General features: G+C 43.6%; 1 protein-coding gene across 1 annotated transcript in view; it reads left to right on the top strand.

Moving 5' to 3' along the window:
• The first annotated feature begins 8806 nt into the window (after nucleotides 1–8806).
• Nucleotides 8807–19607, top strand: part of KAT6A (lysine acetyltransferase 6A) — a 104413-nt gene continuing 93612 nt past the window's right edge. The window contains exons 1-2 of the mRNA XM_052661309.1: nucleotides 8807–8888; nucleotides 11375–12287. Coding sequence (XP_052517269.1) covers nucleotides 11688–12287 — 600 coding nt within the window. The 5' untranslated portion in view covers nucleotides 8807–8888; nucleotides 11375–11687. The remainder of the gene's footprint in view (nucleotides 8889–11374; nucleotides 12288–19607) is intronic.

The following is a 19607-nucleotide window of genomic DNA, read 5'->3' as shown; positions in this document are numbered from 1 at the left end:
TGCTACAACTTTCGAAAGAAATTCGCATCTGTGCATCCACATTCATGAAGGACACTCTCTTTTTTTAGTAATGCTTTTGTCTAGTATTGAAATCAGAGTAATGCTGACCTCAGAAAATAAGTTGGGAAATAGTCTCCTACAATTTTCTGGAAGAATTTATGTAGATCGGGTTTTATCAATTTATTAAGTGTTTGGTAGGATTTACCAGTGAGAACAATGCCTGAAGTATCTTTGTGGAAGGTTTTAAAACTATAAGCTCCAATCCTCTGATAGATGTAGGATTATTTGAATTATTTCTTCTTGTATATCCTTTAGTAGATTATGTCATTCAAGGAATTTTTCCATTTAAGTTGTTCAGTGTTTTGGTGTAAGGTTGTTCATATTATTCTGTATTCTTTTAACATGTGTAGGATCTTTCATTCTTTTATCTTTAATCTATTTCGGCCGTGCTGCACAGTATGTGGGATCTTAGTCCCCCAACCAGGGATTGAACTTGTGCCTCCTGCAGTAGAAGCATAGAATCCTAGCTACTGGACAACCAGGAAATTCCTGGATCTTTCACTCTTTATATTGTTAATTCTTGTCTTATCTTTTTGCCTTCCTGGCCAGTCTCCTTAGAGTTTAATTGATTTCATTAATCTTTACAGCAAACCATCTTTTAGTTTCATTGATTTTTTCTTTTGCCTTCCTGCTTTTCATTTCATTGACTGCAACTCGTTATTACTTCCTCCCTTCCATTTACTATGGGGTTTTTATTTGCTTTTCTTTCTCTAATTTCTAAATGTAGAAGCTTGATTAATTGATTTGAGATGTGTCCATGCTTCTAATACAACTGTTTAGTGCTCTAAATGTCCAAGCACCGATTTAGCTGCACATTTTGATATGTTTCTTTTCATTTTTATTCAATAAAACACTTTCTAATTTCTTTTAATTTCCTGGTTGACCCATGTGTTGCTTGATTGGCAAACATTTGCTGATTTTCCAGATACACTTCTGTAATTAATATCCAGTTTAATTTCATTTTATCAGAGATCACACTGTGTACAATTTCAATCATCTTAAATATAGTAAAATTAGTTTTATGACCCAGAATATAGTCTATTATGACCCAGAATATTTTCTGTACACTAGTGAGAATGTGGATTCTTCTGTTGTTGAGTACAGTGTTTTATAAGTTTCAGTTAGTTGACATTATTTCTCACGTATTCTATATCATTGTCCATTTTCTTTCTACTGACGTTTTAAATTAATTATTGATATGGGACTGTTGAAATTTTAACTCTAATTGTAGATTTGTCTCTTTTCGTTTTCTCCGTTTTTGCTTCAGTATTTCGAAGGTCTGCAATTAGTTTCATGTACCTTTATGATTGTTAAATCCTCTTGATGAATTGACCCTTTTATCATTCTAAAATATCCATTTTTATTCCTGGTAATAAACCTCATTCTACAATCACCTTTTTAATATTAATACATCCATCCTAGTGTTCTTTTTCAAATCTTAATGAATTTGTTAAAGTATTGCTTCTGTCTTAAGTTTTGGACTTTTGACCACAAGGCATGTGGGATCTTAATTTCCCAACCAGGGATTGAACCTGTACACCCTGCTTTGGAAGCAAAGTCTTAACCACTGCACCGCCACAGAAGTCCCTCCAGTATTCTTTTGATTAATGTTTGCCTGGTCTATCTTTTCTTATTCTTTATTACTAATTTATTTGTCTTTGTATTTAAAATTTCCTCCTTATAGACACTACATATTTTGGCTCATACTTTTATCCCATGTGATTATCTGTACCTTTTACTTGGATGTTTATATTATATATATTTAATATAATTGCCAATATGGTTGAATTTAAATCTACCATTTTGCCAAAGTTTTCTATTCGTCTCGTCTGTTCTTTGCTCCTTTTTTTTCCTTTCCCTATCTTCTGGACTGAATAATTTTGTGAGTCCATTTTATTTCTAGTATTGGCCTAGGAACTATACCTCATATTTATTATTATTCCTTGTAGTGGCTGCTCTAGAATTTATAATACGCATCTTCAACTTACCCCAGTACCTGCAAATATTATGCACTACTCTATGTGCAGTGTAAAACCTTGTGACAGCTACTTCCATCTCCCTGGACAACCCCATCATCCACTTTATTCTATTCACATTTTAAACTCCACGCGTATTGTCTTTAATTTGCCTTACAATCAATCATAAGTTTTTTTAAAAAAATTAGTCTTATCCATATATTTCTTATTTCTAGTACTACTACTTTCTACAAACCGACATTTCCACCTAATAAAGGATATACTCTTTCCTCTTCTTTCTGAAGAAATGTTTTCCACATTTCTGGCAGTTCAGGTCAGTAGTGATAAACTGTCTTAGCCTTTTCTTTTTGTGTCTGAGAAACTCGCTATTTCGCCCTCATTCCTAAAAGACTTTTTTTTTTTTCCTGAATGAGGAATTTCAGGTCGATTTTTAATGTTTCAATATTCTAAAGTTTTTTTTTCTCTTTCTCGGTTATATAGTTTCTATTAAGTCTAATGTAATTCTGTGCAGCTTTATATATAATGTTGGCTTCCCTTGTGACTCAGCTGGTAAAGAATCCGCCTGCAGTGCGGGAGACCTGGGTTCAATCACTGGGTTGGGAACTCTGGAGAAGGGAAAGTCTACCCACCCCAGTATTCTGGCCTGGAGAATTCCATGGACTGTATAGTCCATGGGGGTCGCAAAGAGTCGGACACGACTGAGCAACTTTCACTTTATATACAATGTGGCTTTTATTCCTCTGGTAAATGTTAAGATTTTTCTCTTTACCATTGATTTTTCAGTAACTTTAGGATAATGTGCATTGGTGTGATTATGATTTTGTTTATTGTGCTTGGTATTCATTAAACTCCTTGAATTTGTGGATTTATAGTTTTCATTCAATTTGGGAGTATTTCAGCCATTATTGCATCAAATCTCTCTCCTAACCCCCAATAAAGGGTAAGTAGTCGGACACGACTGAGGGACTTCACTTTCACTTTTCACTTTCATGCACTGGAGAAGGAAATGGCAACCCACTCCACTATTCTTGCCTGGAGAATCCCGGGGATGGGGGAGCCTGGTGGGCTGCCATCTCTGGGGTCGCACAGAGTTGGACACGACTGAAGTGACTTAGCAGCCGCAGCAGCAACAGCCTCAACACTAAGATGATACCCAAAGCTGACAGTGTTGAAAGCCTTCCATTCTAGCTTCTGGAAACAGACACTGTTTCCACGCATATGAGAGCTCTGGGAATAGCTTCACTTGCTCTTTTTTGGTGTTTCTTTCCCCAGTTAGTTTGCTCTCAATCATGTGCAGATGAATATTCATTCGCAGGCTGCAGACACCTGGGGTTCTAGATAGATGCATCTTTCCCCTTTCTGGTTCCCTGTCCTGCAAATGTTAGCTAGATACCTTGTTCTCTCTCAGCAGTGATATCTGTATCCTCAGCTGAGCAATAATATTGCTGGGCTCTGGGCTGAGGTCTAAGCATGTCTGAATGCAGTAGGCCGGGGCAGTTTGCTGGTTCCACTTCTTCACTTCTCATTTCAGTCACCACTGCGCTACCCTGTCTACTGTTTAATGTCTTAAAAACCATTGTTTCATATAGTCTTTCAGGCTTTGCAGTTGTTTAAGGGGGGGGGAGGATAAACCCCAATACTTGATCATGGTCAGAGCAGAAGTTCTTACTTGCAGTTTTTTAAAACACAGAGCCAGAGTCATCTCACTCTCAGAAACTCCGATTCAATAAGTCTGGAATGGAATCCTTGAATCTTATTAAAAAGTACTCAGGTGATTCTGATACACAGGAAGTATTGGAAACTTACCTTGATACATCAGGCAAAAAGCCCTGTTCAGACATTCTTTGAATGAGAAGGAAGGACAGACCTTTTCATTTTCATCACTTTTCCTGGTTCTGAGTATGGTGGGGGTACTTACAGCAGGCCAAAGATCCAGCTGAAAACCACAAGGCGAGCAGGTACAGGATAAAACACCTACTTGAAGGCATCAGCAAGCAACTTAAGGGACCAGACTTAAGAGGATCCAGTCTCAACTAAGGGGAAACTTTACACACAGGTGGGGTGACATTCTCCAGCACCTTTGTTCCTCAGGGAAATTCGAGGCATATGGCCAGAGTCCGAGTTTGGGAACAGACCCACAAGAGGCCCCCAGAGGCAAAGAGACCAGCAGGAACTGTGGCAGTTAAGTTAGGTTGGAAAGACAAAATCAAATAGAGGGACCAGGTTTCCAGTGAAAAGGGACAAGTGAGTAACTGAGCCTAAGTCTCCGCTGGTTTCCTCAAGTTCCTCTCTCTCTCTCTCTTTTAAAATATATGGATCTTTATTTTTATTTTCTTGGCTGTACCTTGTGGCATGTGGAACTTCCCTGACCAGGGATCAAACACGGGCCCCCTAATGAGAAGTGTGAAGTCTTAACCGCTGGGCCAGCAGAAAAGTCCTCCTTCGAGTTTCTGAAGATGCCTAAGACAGAAGGTGTGTCGGTTGCTCATTTGTGTCTGACCCTTTGTGACCCCACGGACCAGAGCCTGGCAGGCGAGAATACTGCAGTGGGTTGCCATTTCCTTCTTCAGGGGATTTTCTGGACCCAGGGATCGAACCCAGGTCTCCTGCATTGCAGGTGGATTCTTTACCTACTGAACCAGAAGGTTAAGCCCTGGGAAAGCAGAGTGGAGGTTTTTGCCATCTCAGGGTTTTGAGGAAACCAGCATTAGATTTCAGGGTCCACAGTGACCACTGTCGGCTCCAGGGAACACAGACTTTCAGTTGGAACCCTGAAGGCTGTGCTGTAGGAGCTGCAGCAAAATAGGAGATCAAGTCTGGCCAAAACCCAGTCTCAACTGTGAGATTTAAAATATGTGCACAATTAAAATCCATGATAACGGTAAACACAGAAGGTGAAGGACTAAGTGGAGGAACAATATTATTCTATGCTTTTAGCATTCAGAGGGAAGTGGCAAAAATAATCCTTTATATTATAGTCTAATAAGTCAATCTTTTTGCTTTTTCATAGTGTTCATGGGGTTCTCAAGGCAAGAATATGGGAGTGGGTTGCCATTTCCTTCTCTGCTGGACTGTTTTGTCAGAACTCTTCACTGTGACCTGGCCATCTTGGATGGGTCTGCTCGGCATGGCTCATAGCTTTATTGAGTTATGCAAACCTCTCCACCACAACAAGGCTGTGATCCATGAAGGGAGAAAGGGAAAGATATACCCATCTAAGTGCAGAGTTCCAGAAAATAGCAAGGAGAGATAAGGAGTACTTCTTAAATGAACAATGAAAAGAAATAGAGGAAAACAATACAACGGGAAAGACTAGTGATCTCTTCAAGATAATTGGAGATATCAAGGGAATATTTCATGCAAAGACGGGCACAATAAAGGACAGAAACGTCAAGGACCTAACAGAAGCAGAAGAGATTAAGAAAAGGTGGCAAGATCACACAGAAAAATTATACAAGAAAAGGTCCTAATGACCCATATGACCACATTGATTGTGATCACTCACCTAGAGCCAGCCATCCTGGAATGTAAAGTCAAGTGGGCCTTAGGAAGCATGATTATGAACAAAGTTAGTGGAGGTGATGGACTTCCAGCTGGGCTATTTAAACTCCTGAAAGGTGATGCTGTTAAAGCTCTGCACTCAATATATTAGAACATTTGGAGAACGCAGCAGTGGCCGCAGGAGTGGAAACGGTCAGTTTTCTTTCCAATTCCAAAGAAGAGCAATGCCAAAGAATGTTCAAATTACCATACAGTTGTGTTCATTTCACAGTAATTATATTAAATGTAAATGGACTAAAACTCCTGTTGAAACAAGGATAGAGCAACCATCCAGTTTGAGGCTTAGCTGAGGTCTGCATAAAACGTAGTTAACAGATACAGCTGAAAAGGCAGGGATATCTAGAGTGAAATGCGGAAGGGGGACAAGCTTTGAGCTGTCAGCCCAACAGGGCTGAATTCTGAGTAAGCTTGAAACAAGAGAAACTATCCTTTGGATACTGTGGATTTCTTTTTAGCATGCAAAAGATGAGGACCTGAATCAGTCTTTTGAGAAGATTGCCTGAATGTGCCATTAAGTTATGCAAATGTAAAGCAAAGACTCTCTATGGAAGCTGTTTGAAAAGCTAAACTGTGCTTTGTTGTTGCAAATTGTTTTAAATTCTTGCTGCTGTGTGCTTAAACTCCAGTTTGGTCTTTTCACAACAAGGGCTGTGGCTAGTTTTCTTCCAAATTATCCAAAAGGAAACAAGAGCCATCTTGGTTATTTTCTTCTGAAGGCCACGCACTCACCTCCCGTGAACTAATTTTCTATTAGTATGACTTTACCTGTCCTCTTTGGGAAATAAGAACATTGCTTTAGTCTTCTAAAAGAGTCTCTCCCACTCCCCGCCCACAGGTGTATTTTCGTTACAATCGTCTCTCATTTTTCCTGAGAATGCATCTATCTAACTCATCTAGAATGGAAATTACCCTAATATATTATTTTCTATCCCCACATTTCTCTAATTAGGGGATGCGGCTTAGTGGTAAGTAAAGAAAAGGATGATTCTGTAAATCTTACATTACAATTACTGTTATCAGTTGTCACTGGTAGGATACTGAGTTCAAAATGTAAGTTTTTATGTTATTATTGAACGGCCTAGACCGTCTATGAAGTATAGAGGAATAAGGCTAAGGAATAGAATGGAGAAAAGCTACAGAGACAAGAAAGGATAGGTTGAGACATAAACAAGAGGGCTTGATGGGGGTGGAGGTGGACATTCCACCTCTTCAGTTCAGCTCAGTCAGTTCAGTTCAGTCCTGTCAGACTCTTTGCGACCCCACTGCAGCATGCCAGGCCTCCCTGTCCATCACCAACTGCTGGAGTCTAACCAAACCCATGTCGGTGATGCCATCCAACCATCTCATCCTCTGTCATCCCCTTCTCCTCCTGCCCTCAATCTTTCCCAGCATCAGGGTCTTTTCAAACGAGTCAGCTCTTTGCATCAGGTGGCCAAAGTATTGGAGTTTCGGCTTCATCATCAGTCCTTCCAATGAACACCCAGGACTGATCTCCTTCAGAATGGACTGGTTGGATCTCCTTGCAATCCAAGGGACTATCAAGAGTCTTCTCCAACATCACAGTTCAAAAGCACAGTTCCACCTTACTGTTCATTCATTAGCAACACCTTTTTGGACTCTGAACTGCACGTACAACACTACGCCTCTAGAGATGCAAAGAGGCATTCCAGAATATACCTGGGAATACGCTCGTAAAACGCAGATAAAAGGCCATGCAACAGGTGCCACACGGATAGGGGAAGCGATCAAACTGCAAAAGTTCACGAAGGCAACGTTAGGGGAGTGAGCCAGAGCGCGGACTTTAAGTGGTGAAGCTGTGATAAATCCAGGAGATGTTTCGGGAGAACAGTCTGGCCGGTGAAATGGTCCGGGGGCGGGAAAATGTGTGCACACAAAAGTATGAGTTATTTCGCCTGTCATCTGTCATGCACTGCCCTTCCCTGGAATGCAGATTAATAAAAAGGTCTGACTCAGTAGTCCCTGCCACCGATGGGACACCAGACAAAGAAAACATCCGTGCGGCCAGAGGAGGACAGACGGGCCGTGAAAAGGGCCCCGTTCTCAGCTCGGCCGTAGATTCGGTAGAGAGCCGGCCCGAGCAGGGCCAGGCGCACCGGACTGGGGAGTCGTGGTGGGAGCCCGACGGAGGCTCCAGGCTCAGACGCGCAGCGGACCCGCGCGGGGCTAGCCGCCGAGCGCACACCTGCCCCTGCAGAGCGAGATGGCTCTGCGCGGTCCAACAGGTCCCCCGGGGCGGGGAGGGTGAGGTCAAGGCGGCGGCGCTCCGCGCGCCGTCCAACTTTCCGCCCCGGCCCTCCCGCCTCGAGTCCTCTCCTCTTCCTGCGAGGGGATACCGAAATGATGAACATGGGGGGGGCACCGACGTGATGAACATGGGGGGGGCACCGACGTGATGAACACGGAGGGGGGCACCAAAGTGATGAAGGTGGGGACACCGCAGTGATGAACATGGATGGGGGACACCGAAGTGATGTACATGGGGGGGCATCGAAGTGATGACCATGGAGGGGGGCACCGCAGTGACGAAGGGGGTGGAGACACCGCAGTGATGAAGGGGGGGACATCGAAGTGATGAAAGGGGGGACACCGCAGTGATGAAGGGGGGCGGCTTCCTCGCCCTCCGCCCCGTCCCGGCCCCGGCTCCGGAGGGCCGCCCTCAGAGGCGGCGAGGAGCCGGGCTCGGTGGCTGTAAACACGGGGCGCCATCAAGACTTCGGATCCTACCGGATTTCCGCGCCGCCCCGAAGCCTCCCCGCCCGGGCGCGGCCCTCCACTCCCCCGGCGGTGCCATGGGGCTCGCCGCGGCTGCTCCGGCCCCGGGGTGGGGAGCCGCCCGGCCCTGCCCGGCCCGCGCACGGGCGCCCCCGGCCGCCGGGGCTCGGGGCGCGCGGCGCCGCCTCCCACTTTGGCCTTTTGTACCGGCCCCACGTGACCCGCGCGGCCGGCTCTTCCCTGCTGCCCCCGCCCCGCCCTCCGGCCTTCCCCGGCGCCCGGCCCAGCTCTTCCCGCTCCGCGGCCGCCTCCCCCCGGCCCGCCGCCCGCGCGGCCCCCTCCTCCCCCTCCCACCCGCCTCCCTCCCGCGCAGTTCCCGCGCCCTCCCCCAGGCCGCCGTTCCCTCGCGCCGCCACCCCTCCCCCCGCGGCTGTTCCGCCGCCTCGCCTCCCCTCCCCCCGGCCGGAGCGCACTGTCTCCAAGATGGCGGCCGTGTCAGTTCGGGGCATCTCCGCGGTCCGGCCCGGGGCCCCGGGCACCCGGCGCTCTCCGCCCCCGGTAAGTAGCCGAGAGGCCGCCCCCCGGCCGCCCCCGGCCGCCAGGCCCGAGGCCGAGCCGCCTGGGGGCCTCGCCCCGCCGCCGCGCGGGCCCAAGTGGCCGCTGCAGGCCCCGCCGCGGCCTGCGCCGCCTCCCGCTGCTCTGCGCCAGGCCTCGGGCTGGGGCTCCGCGGCCGCCCCCTCGCGCCCGCCGGGCGCCCGGCGGCCTCCCGCCCGCGGCCCGCGCCCAGCGCCCGGGCCCGGCTCCGTGGAGCGGGGGAGCCGCGAGGGGGCGGCGGCCAGGCCGCGGGCGGGCGGGCGCGCGGGCAGGCGGCCGGCCGGGGCTCCCTCGGGGCGCGCCCACCGTCCGGCGCCCGCGGCCCGGGTGCCCGCGACCGGCCCCGGGCCCGGCCGCGCGGCGCGGGCTGACAGGCGGCCGTGCGGGGGGCGCGGAGGGCGCACGTGCGGCGGCGGGTCCGCGCGCTGTCAGCCCGGGGCCGGGGGGCGGCGGGCGCCTGTCAGCGCCGACCTGCCCGGCGGGGCCCCCCAACCCCGCCCCGCGCCCCGCGCCGCTCCAGCCGGGACCCGGCCCGGCTGCGGGGCGCCCGGGAGCGCAGACGAGCGCCGCTCGCAACTCTTTCACGTGATTTCATTGTTAACTTCGTCCCCGGGTTCCGTTCCCGTCCGGTGGGAGCCGCCGGGCCGCCCCCCGCGTCTGCAAGCAAGCCGCAGGCTGGTGCCAACGCCAAGTTGTTGTTGCTGTTGTTTTTAAAGTTTTTCTCGCTCTTTTAAAAAAGAGAGCGCGAAGCTGTGTCTGGGGATAGAGGAGGGTGGAGGCGGGTGGGGGTGGCGGGGAAGGAGGCCCGGGAGGACTGTCGGGAGCGAGGGGGCAGTTTCCCCGAGTTGGAGTTCAAGTCTGCAGGCGCTCTGCTCGCCGCAGACCCGGGGCCCCTGCCTGGAGCCGGGAGGCCGGCAGCGGCTGTCATTCATTCTCTCTTCTTACCTGTGGGGCAGGTGAGCCCGTGCGGGACGGGCCCGGCCGCTGAAACCCGGGATGGAGCCGCTCCTTTCTTTCAGCGCAGATATGCCCCCATAATGAACTTCTCCGGCAATGCTATTATGATTTCTGTCCTCTCGAGACGCTTCTCACACAAATGTAGCTTAGTTCTCTCCGGGGGATAGGGGGGACGCTTTTCAGCCAGAGCTCATTTAAAAATTACCTCTTGCCTTAGGTTTGAGTGTTTACTCGAGCCTTTTCTTTCCTATCAGAGTTAATAGTACTATCGGTTTCCTCGCATCTTGTTAAACTTTTTCTTTTGAGTTTAGTGGCACTCTTTAAGGAAGGATTGCTGTGCGAGCCACTATATGACATTGTTTATGTTGTAAAGGCTCCTCAGAATAAGCGTTCTCAGGAGCATTTAGGTAAGGTTAAGTTTATTTTTGGAAGCAGCGGAGTTACAGGGTTCATTATTTTGGTGATTTTTAAAAAGATGCAGATCTTTCGCGTTCTTTTGTTTGAAAGTGTTACTGACTTTGATCGTGGAGTGGCAACGTCATGTATATGCATAATGTTTGTGTTTTTTTTTTTTTCCTTAATGTTCACTTCAGGACAATAGTCTTGAATCATGAGATCTCCTCCTCTTTAGTCTACACACTGGCAGTATATTTCAGCCCTCTGAACTGTACATTTGATATGTAAATAAGTGTACGTTTGAACCTAGGAATTTCCGGGCCATTCTCATTTCTAGTTTCTCTATCTGTAGATTGGTTGCGAACATTTTGACAGTTGTTGGACTCTCTCCAATATATTGAATGTTACTAGGAGAAGCTATCACAGCATGTGATTCTTAAAATCTGAATGAAACTGGCTTATTTTAAAATTCTTCAAACACTTTTCACACTTGACTATTTTCATTGTTATTTTGTTTCCATTTGGAATGTATATAGTAATATTGTACTTAAAATATGAACTGTGCTGTGTGTAAATTTTCTTTTACTAGATGAAATAGCTAAAACATTTTCTCAGTGGTTTTTTGCCATTCTTATTGACTGCTTTCATCCAGTCTAAATGTCTGGAATTTTGAAAGATGAAAGATTCACTCTTACTTTCATTGCAGGATTCTTTGTACTAATTCAGGTAACTTGTTGAAGTTCTGATTAGTTTGTTGGGGAAAGCTGTCAAGGAAGAGTTTCAGTTCATAGACAGGTGAGCAGAGATTGTGCAGAGCAGAATAGCCAGCACCCTCTGGTTAGTTGTAGCCTGAGGTCATTTACAGTGCATCTCATCTTGTTTCCTCATCATCTTTTTTTCCTTTTCTTTGTTATCCCAATGGTTTGCACACATGATTGTTTTGAACAGTAATAGAAACATGTTCACACTTTTACAGGTGCTCAGTGAACACTTGCTGTTGGAGTGCTTTAAAGGCTAGGATGCTTTTATAATAAGCTACAACTTATTTATAAAGTGGACCTTGATAGAAAACTGACTTTGTTTTAATTCTTTTTCAGGCATAAGATGCACATTTTTTTGCTGGGAATGAGATGTTCTTGAGTTTTTACACCTTTATGAAGAGACCCACATGTGGTGCTATTGAGAAGTTGGTTGGGAAGTTTGAAGACTTTTCAGATAACAGGTTTTCATTTCTAAAATAAAAGTGGGGCGGCCTCTGTTTTGTGAAAGGAGAAAGGACTGAGGCCAGGAAACTTATATGCTATGGTTAACTGGTTCCCAGCCTCCGAGAATGGTGTTTTCCGCGGTGTGAAACTTACGCAGCATCAGGATAAGGGATAGCGACTCTATGGATATACAGAATCCTTCACCATGGTAAAACTCGCCAACCCGCTGTACACGGAGTGGATTTTGGAGGCCATAAAAAAAGTGAAGAAGCAAAAACAGCGGCCTTCAGAAGAAAGGATATGCAATGCAGTGTCTTCATCCCATGGCTTGGATCGTAAAACTGTTTTAGAGCAACTGGAGTTGAGTGTCAAGGATGGAACAATTTTGAAGGTCTCAAATAAAGGACTCAATTCCTATAAAGATCCTGATAATCCTGGGCGAATAGCACTTCCTAAACCTCGAAACCATGGAAAATTGGATAATAAGCAAAATGTAGACTGGAATAAACTGATCAAGAGGGCAGTTGAGGGCTTGGCGGAGTCCGGCGGCTCAACTCTGAAAAGCATTGAACGTTTTCTGAAAGGTCAGAAGGATGTGTCTGCATTATTTGGAGGCGGTGCTGCCTCTGGCCTTCACCAGCAGTTACGATTGGCTATTAAACGCGCCGTTGGCCACGGCAGACTCCTTAAAGATGGACCTCTTTATCGGCTCAACACTAAAGCAACCAATGTGGATGGGAAAGAGAGTTCTGAGTCTCTTTCCTCTTTACCTCCAGTGTCACTCCTTCCACATGAAAAGGATAAGGTAAGAAGGGTGTGCATATCAGTGTTCCCAGAGCTGGGGATACAGCATGGTACAGAGCCACACTTCTAGGATGTTCAATAGAGGTTACATTCGGCATTCAGGGCCCTTTGTGGATAATCATTGCCTGGCTTTTATTGGTGAAATCTAGATGTGAGAACTCAATAGATGTGATTGTTCTAATACTTTGACATATTTGATGCCTAAGATTTCAAAGTGTAGAGTATTGTTCCACCTAAAAGAACATCCTTAGGATTAAGCAACTTTAAAACTGTTCTGTAAAAGTTTTTATAATACCTTCCTGCTGAAGTTGCTGAGCAGCCAAATGCTGGAAACTCTAAGAACCTGTCTTTTTCCTTTCTTCGTTTTCTTACTAGACAGGAATGAAACTGATTATCTTGACCAAAGCAGTGGCAAAGCAGATTTAGCAATTCTTATTTCTGCTGTTTGTATTCTAATTTTTGATCATGTGTTATTTTTTGCATGCGATGAAGTCCTAAACATTACTTACGACAGATGTAGCTGCATGGGTTGGAAGTAGAGTAGTCCACGTCACTAAAGCTCTGGGGAGTTGGGAGTCAGCACACATAGGCATCTTACTGTGTTGTGTTTTATGCCATTATTTTGTACAGCTGAAAGTACCTTCTTAACAGTTAACCTTGGCCCTTAAGTAGAAATTCAGGATGAGGAGAGTTGTTAGTAGCTCCTTTTCACATTGACCTGGTGTGACAGCTGTGAGTTTATTTCAGGTGCTCAGAGTTGTAGTTCTGTGGGAAGTGGTTGTCCTTTAAGGCTGTTGCACACCTTAGCGAACGCCAGTAACATCATCTTCATTTTGCTGAAGACCATGGAGGCTATTTCTAGCATGTTAACATTCTAAAGTTAATAACATTGAATGTATTTAAATGTATTTTAAAGTATTTGAGGTTTGATCTAGATTCTTGCAATTAATAACCTGCCAGTAGATTTTTGTTTAAATAGCAATTGAAAATGAGCAGTTTTTTTGGATCAAAGTTTTACAGATCTATTTTAGGGTTCCGCTATCCCTGTGGACTTTGAAATAGAAGCATTATCTTAACTGTTATTACCCTTAAAATGATTCTAATGGAGTCTTGAATTAATAGGCAGTCCCATTCATAACATGGTTCTGTACCATCGGAACGTTCATTAAGGGTGTATTGAAAATTCAAGGTGGACAAGGAACTGAAATACTTCATTCTGCAGTTCAGTGCTGTAAGGATTGTATGAATTGTTTCTTGATCCCATGGCTGAAGTTAAATGAAATAGAACAATTGATTTCAACAACTGTTATCAAATGATCTCTAGGTTTACTGCCTGGAAATGGGAAATACTTTATAGTTTAGAAGGAAATCAGTGTCACATCTGTGAATTGGGTATTATAAATTCTTGTTAGAACTCCTGAGTGCTTTAATTTCTCTCGCTTGAATTAGGTATTTTAATTTTTAAAAATGTTAGCCATACATAAAATGTCAGTTGTGTATATCTTTTTTTAAAGGTAGTCGATATAGTACAGTATAGGATAAAACTGAGTCTTATCACCCTAAAGTTGTACTTTTGAAAGGGACTTTTGAAAACCATCTAGTCCAACAGTCCTTATTTTGCTGCTAGACCGGGGACCTTTGCATTAAAAAAACATTTAATCCAGTAGAGGTCTGTTGGTTTGCTTTGGTTAGAAATATCTCTTTGGCTATGTAACTTATTTATTATACACTATTGTAAACCAAAGTAACTGACTGTGGAAAAATTGAGTTTTGTTGAGTAGATTTTTGTGTATTTGTATTGGTCTGATTGGGAAGCCAGTTTATGGTAGTTATCTACAAAGTTAGGGTTGATGAGATCTGTTATATGTTTTTTAATAGGAGTCTTATTTTGAGGGGTTAAGTTTTCTGCATGACTTTCCCCAAAGATATGAAAAGCTCACATTGAAAATCATAGTGCAGTAAACTTCAGGGCAAGGAATTATTTCTCCTATGAACAGATTATGTTTGTTCCTTTTGTTGTATTTACTTTCTTCGTTTTTAAAAAACTGTCCAGTCAGTTCCCATTTGGAATTGATTGATTGCTATTATGAACCTAGGTGTTCTTTAAGAAATTATCCAGATTGTATTTAATGATACAAGTAATTATTAATTCAGCAAATAGTCACTGAGCGCCTGCTGGGGACCGGGTGCTCTGCTTGGAGCTGCAGTGGCCTCCCCGGTGTCTGCAGGGCGCATGTACCTGCTGGTCTGCTCGGCTGTGGCTGAGAGATCGAGTGCAGGGACTGGAGTAGACTGAGCAAGTTCCCCTTTATTTTTTTCTGTATCAGCTCTAACTTTTAATTTTTTCTTTTTAATTGTGATGTTAACCTTTGGAAGGAGCTATATGTTAACTTTTCAGCAACTGAGTGGTTTTTGCTTTGCTCTGAAAGTGAGATGGCTGTGTACAAAAAATTTTGAGAGTTTTTGTGAAGATGCTTGAGCTAAAGTGTGTTTTCACGTTGATAAACAGGAGAATCTGGAGGTACTGTAATTGAAGAGTTGTACCATAAGGGGAATTTCTGTGCTAACTTCAGGGTGTGGTAGTGGATGGTGTGTTTGTTTACCTTAATGATTTGTTTATGCTGTGCGCCAGGCATTACTTTACGGCCACACATAAGTTAACTCATGTCATCCTCATACAGCTCAATGAGATAGGTGCTGTTATTTCACAGGTGAAGAAATCAAGGCATAAGAGCTTCAGTAACTTGTCCAAGTCTCAGAGGCGTTAGGTGACAGACAGGGCGCGGTTTTGGCCGTGGGCATCCTGGCTCCAGAGTCTTTGTCACAGAGATGCCTGCTGCCCCCTGAGAGTCGTTCGGCGTCATGCCTGTCACTGCTCTCGGGCACAGCTGTGAGTGTTCTTGGTGTTAACTGTGAGGCACAGGGAAGAGGACGTGTCCCGAGCTCCCCCTCACTGTTTGCATCCCTTTCTTCTCTTTCTGTCGTGGAAAGGATTCTGAATTTGATTTCAAACCAGCAATAAGAATGGAGCAGAAGTAAAAGATTATGAATAATTTATTTTTGTATACTCGAGATCCATAACTAAAAAATAAGTTTGTTCTGTGTGACTTTTTTTTCCTTAAAGTTATTTTTCTGTGTGTAGTAATTTTCATTTCAGATGGCCCTGGAGTCTTCTGATTTGTAGTTTGGGGTCGGTTGCGTGGCTATAATAGAGTGCTCTAGTTTGGGACAGAATGTTGCTTTCCCTTGAATTATGGGCTATAGGTGGAGGTGGTGTGTGTAACTGGCTTAGATAAGAACTTCCGCTTGCAGATTTCCTTTTTTTTTTTTTTTTTTGAAATAAACATTACTGTAAGAAAATTTGTTCATTTACCTTTATTTATTCAGTAAGTGTTTAGGTGCCTACCACGAACAATGCATTTATGATTTAGGTCCTGTTGGGGATTAAGGCAGACAGCATAGAAATGGGCAATAACTTTTTTTACACCGTTGTTTTAGTTCACAAAATATAACTTTTAGTTTTTACATTCACTGTTTTTTGGTGTAACAATTAGGTGCTGTGAATCTCTTGAGAAAGAATAAGATGTTTCCTGGGTGAGGCTAATTATTACCTGAGATTTGAATGGTCCATTAAAAGAATTACTTTGGACACCGAATCTTGGAAGGATCCATTTCCCTTTCAAGAATAATTTCCACCTTCATTTCAAATTTCTGGGTTCGTTTAACACACAGAACAATGTAATTGAATATCTTTATCTTACGTTCCATATTACTAATCCAGAAAACTGCTCCTGTGGTGATCAGCCAGATGAGGAAACTGTTAATCTGTCAAGTATTGTGAAACAGAATTATATTTTGCTGAAGCATTCCAGTTGGGAAGGGAAGAGAAGATACTGTCAACCAGTGTTATTGTTTAGGTCATTACCCAGCTGAGTGACTTGGAGCTAAAAGATTAAATGATAAATTGCTAGCCTTCTAAGATAAGTTGTACTGAAATTCAGTAAACTCTTAGTAGAGTCCAAACTATTCTGTGTAACTGGAGCTTGGCATTTTAAGTGCATAGAATAAATGAGGCTTTGACAGGAACTTTGATTTTTGATGTAGAGATGCTGATTAGAATGGAAATATATTTTCAAGTTAGGACAGTTAAGAATGAGAGTTTTGATTTAGCTATTTGGAAATGGCCTTAATCATAAAATTGTTTCACATTTTATGTGTTAGAATAGTGGATCTGATAAAATTGTTAATAAATGTAAGCTTGGTAATGTTTTCAGACATTTTGTTGCTATGGTACTTTATAGTAATCGTCCATGCTGTTAAATTCAGGGGTGTGTTTACTGCTTGGCAGAATGCTTGTCTACTTAAAACATGCACACACATAGCAAATACCAGAAAGTGAGACACTGCAGAAAAGTTGAGATGACATAAATTAGTAGTAAAAAGTGAAAAAAGTTCTCAATTTAAAATCCTTATGAGAGCACGCAAGCAAGTGTATTTTATAGTATAATTATTGGGAAACTCTTTAAGACGCAAGTTTTAATTCTAATTCTGTGGGAGAAGGAATGGAGGATAATGACAACTGTATCAGTCTTTAAGTGAGGAAGGATTACTTTAGAGAAAATTATCCTAACCATATGTTGCGGGCTTTTTTTTTTCAAGTAATGGCAAGTATACAGCAACATGAATAATGTAGATTTTGTGATGTCACCGAGTTTGCAACTGATTGATCTCAGTAACTGTATTTTCTTACATTATAGTCAATTACATCAATTGTAATTACAGTATTGTACACTTCTTACATCATTGTTTATACCATTTTTTGATGACCCTTAATTGTGCAGGGTCCTGAGGAGAAGCTGGCCAGAAATAAAAATTTGTTACTAACAAGTCATTGAGGTGGGTTAAATATAAATGTGTGTGCGTGTATGTTAGTCGCTCAGTCGTGTTGGACTCTTTGTGACCCAGTGGATTGTCGCCCACCAAGCTTCTCTGTCCATGAAATTCTCCAGGCAAGAGTACTGGAGTGGGTTGCCATTCCTTTCTCCAGGGGATCTTCCCCACCCAGGGATCGAACGCAGGTCTCCTGCATTGAAGGCAGATTCTTTACCATCTGAGCCGCCAGGGAAGCCTTAAATATAAATTTGGTTAGTATAAATTGACTTTGTCTCAGCAGACTTGTTCTTATTTAAAAACAAAATTAAAAATAAGTCAGGCAGAGGTATGTTTGTAATACAGTATTTATTTAAATACAGTCAGTTGTACAGATATTTTTTGGTCTTCAAGTTAGCCTGTGAGCTCTGTGTGCTTTGGTTGTTTTCAGTCCGTGATATACCCTGAGAGAAAACTTGAGCCACTAAAACAACCTTTGATTTAGTCATTGCTGATCAAAACTTCTATACTCAGCCACTTGCTGTTGAGTCATTAAGTCGTGTCAGACTCTTTGCGACCTCATGGACTGTGCCCATAGGATTTTCCAGGCAAGAAGACTGCAGTGGGTTGCCATTTCCGTCTCCAGGGGATGTTCCTGGATCAGGGATTGAACCTGTGTCTCCTGCATTGCAGGGGGATTCTTTACCATTGAGTCACAGTTGCTGGCACTTTGCTCTTTCTTGGGCTAGCTTCTTGCACATTGATGAAATAAAGGGGAGAAATTAAGGAAGACAGCAGATACTGCAGCGGATTGCTTGGGAGGAGGGGCTTAGATGGTCTAGCCTCTTTCTTCGCCCTGCACCGGGAGGCCAAGGAGCTGGGAGCAGTTGCTTACAGCAGCTGTTGACAGGTAGCATTTGTTAAGGCCCAACCATGTCTTGGCCACTGCTGTGAGTGCTTCAGCGTGTACTTTCTTATTGAAGTCTCAGAAGAACTTTACATGGTTAAGTTTATAGGCATAGTATACTTATATAATAGCTGTTTAATAATACAAATGTTCATAATGGCATCTCATAAAACACCAAATGGAAGATAAATGTATGCCAAATATATTATCTTTTTTCTTATTCTTCTGCCAATCCTTTATTCAGTTCATCCAGACACCGTGGGCCAGCACTTTCTTACATTGTATTTAATGTTAATACTATGAAGCAGATAGATAACAGAAACTGTGTAATGAATCCGGAAAAAAAAAATTGTATCATTCCAGGCCTCTTGCAGTTGTAAGAGTCTCCTTCACAGATATTTTTTTCTCTTGCTGTTTAGAATACTGGCGAAAGTATAATTACACTGACCTGGTTCTTAGCTGTGTGAAAGGACTGACTCAGGGTGCCAAGTTTGCTGGTTAAACTAGAGTTAAAAAATTTTTTTTCTGGTGAACTGAGAAATTTTTTTAAACTTATAATGATAATACTTTATGTGTTCTGCTTTGAAACTTTTTAAAGAATCAAATAAATGTTACGTATGGGAATCAGCTGGCTGCTCAGGGGTGGAGTCGGCACACCCAGGGTCTGCAGCAGGTGAGTTAAACCTGTAGTGACTTCACCTTCTGCTTCTCCAGCTGGGGTAGGATTTGGACTCCTTCAGCTGCAGCTAGTGGAGAAAGCCATGGCACCCACTCCCGTGTTCTTGCCCGGAGAATCCCAGGGACAGAGGAGCCTGGTGGGCTGCCGTCCATGGGGTCGCACAGAGTTGGACACGACTGAAGCGACTTAGCAGCAGCTGCAGCTGGTTCCCAAGAAAATCTAGGTTTCTTCTGGGTTTTTCTTTTGACAGGAATGTCAAAGTTCCCAACAGATGGCTTTCATCAGCACTTTACATAACTCTGTAAATTCAAGTCCAAAGAAATACTTTTGGCTTCATTAGGGAACAGGTGAAGAAACAGTTCATAGCATGGCACTATTTGGTTTAGGGTTGAAATTAAGCGTGGAGATTACAGGAGTGTAGCATTTAGATTTGGAGAATGCCATTCTGGGTCAAAATAGTTTTTAACTGCTAGCAATTACAGAAAAGGACCTGCTGTGAAAAAATAAGTGTGGCTATATAATGTTGAGTAAGTTGTATTTTTCAACTATGATATATTTTATATTATATATTTATATTTTGTGTGTTTTATATTAATTTTAATTAAATATGTTTTTATTAAAGTATATTATTTTTGTTTTGAATAATGCTTACAAAGTATGGATTAATTCTCAGGAAGAAAAAGAATACAGTCATCTGCATTTTGTAAAACTTGGAGCCAGTAGCCATCTTGGATAAGGATGATTCTAATCTTATTTCATAAACAGAGAAGCTGAGATCCAGAGAGGTTTATGAGTTTTGTTTAATGGCACACGGCAAGTTAAATCACATCTGGGTAATGTGATCAAGCCCTTCTCAGTTCTGTGCT

This window comes from Budorcas taxicolor, chromosome 24, assembly GCF_023091745.1.
Source record: "Budorcas taxicolor isolate Tak-1 chromosome 24, Takin1.1, whole genome shotgun sequence".
Classification (NCBI taxonomy): Eukaryota; Metazoa; Chordata; class Mammalia; order Artiodactyla; family Bovidae; genus Budorcas; species Budorcas taxicolor.
This window is presented reverse-complemented; position numbering and strand designations above follow the sequence as displayed.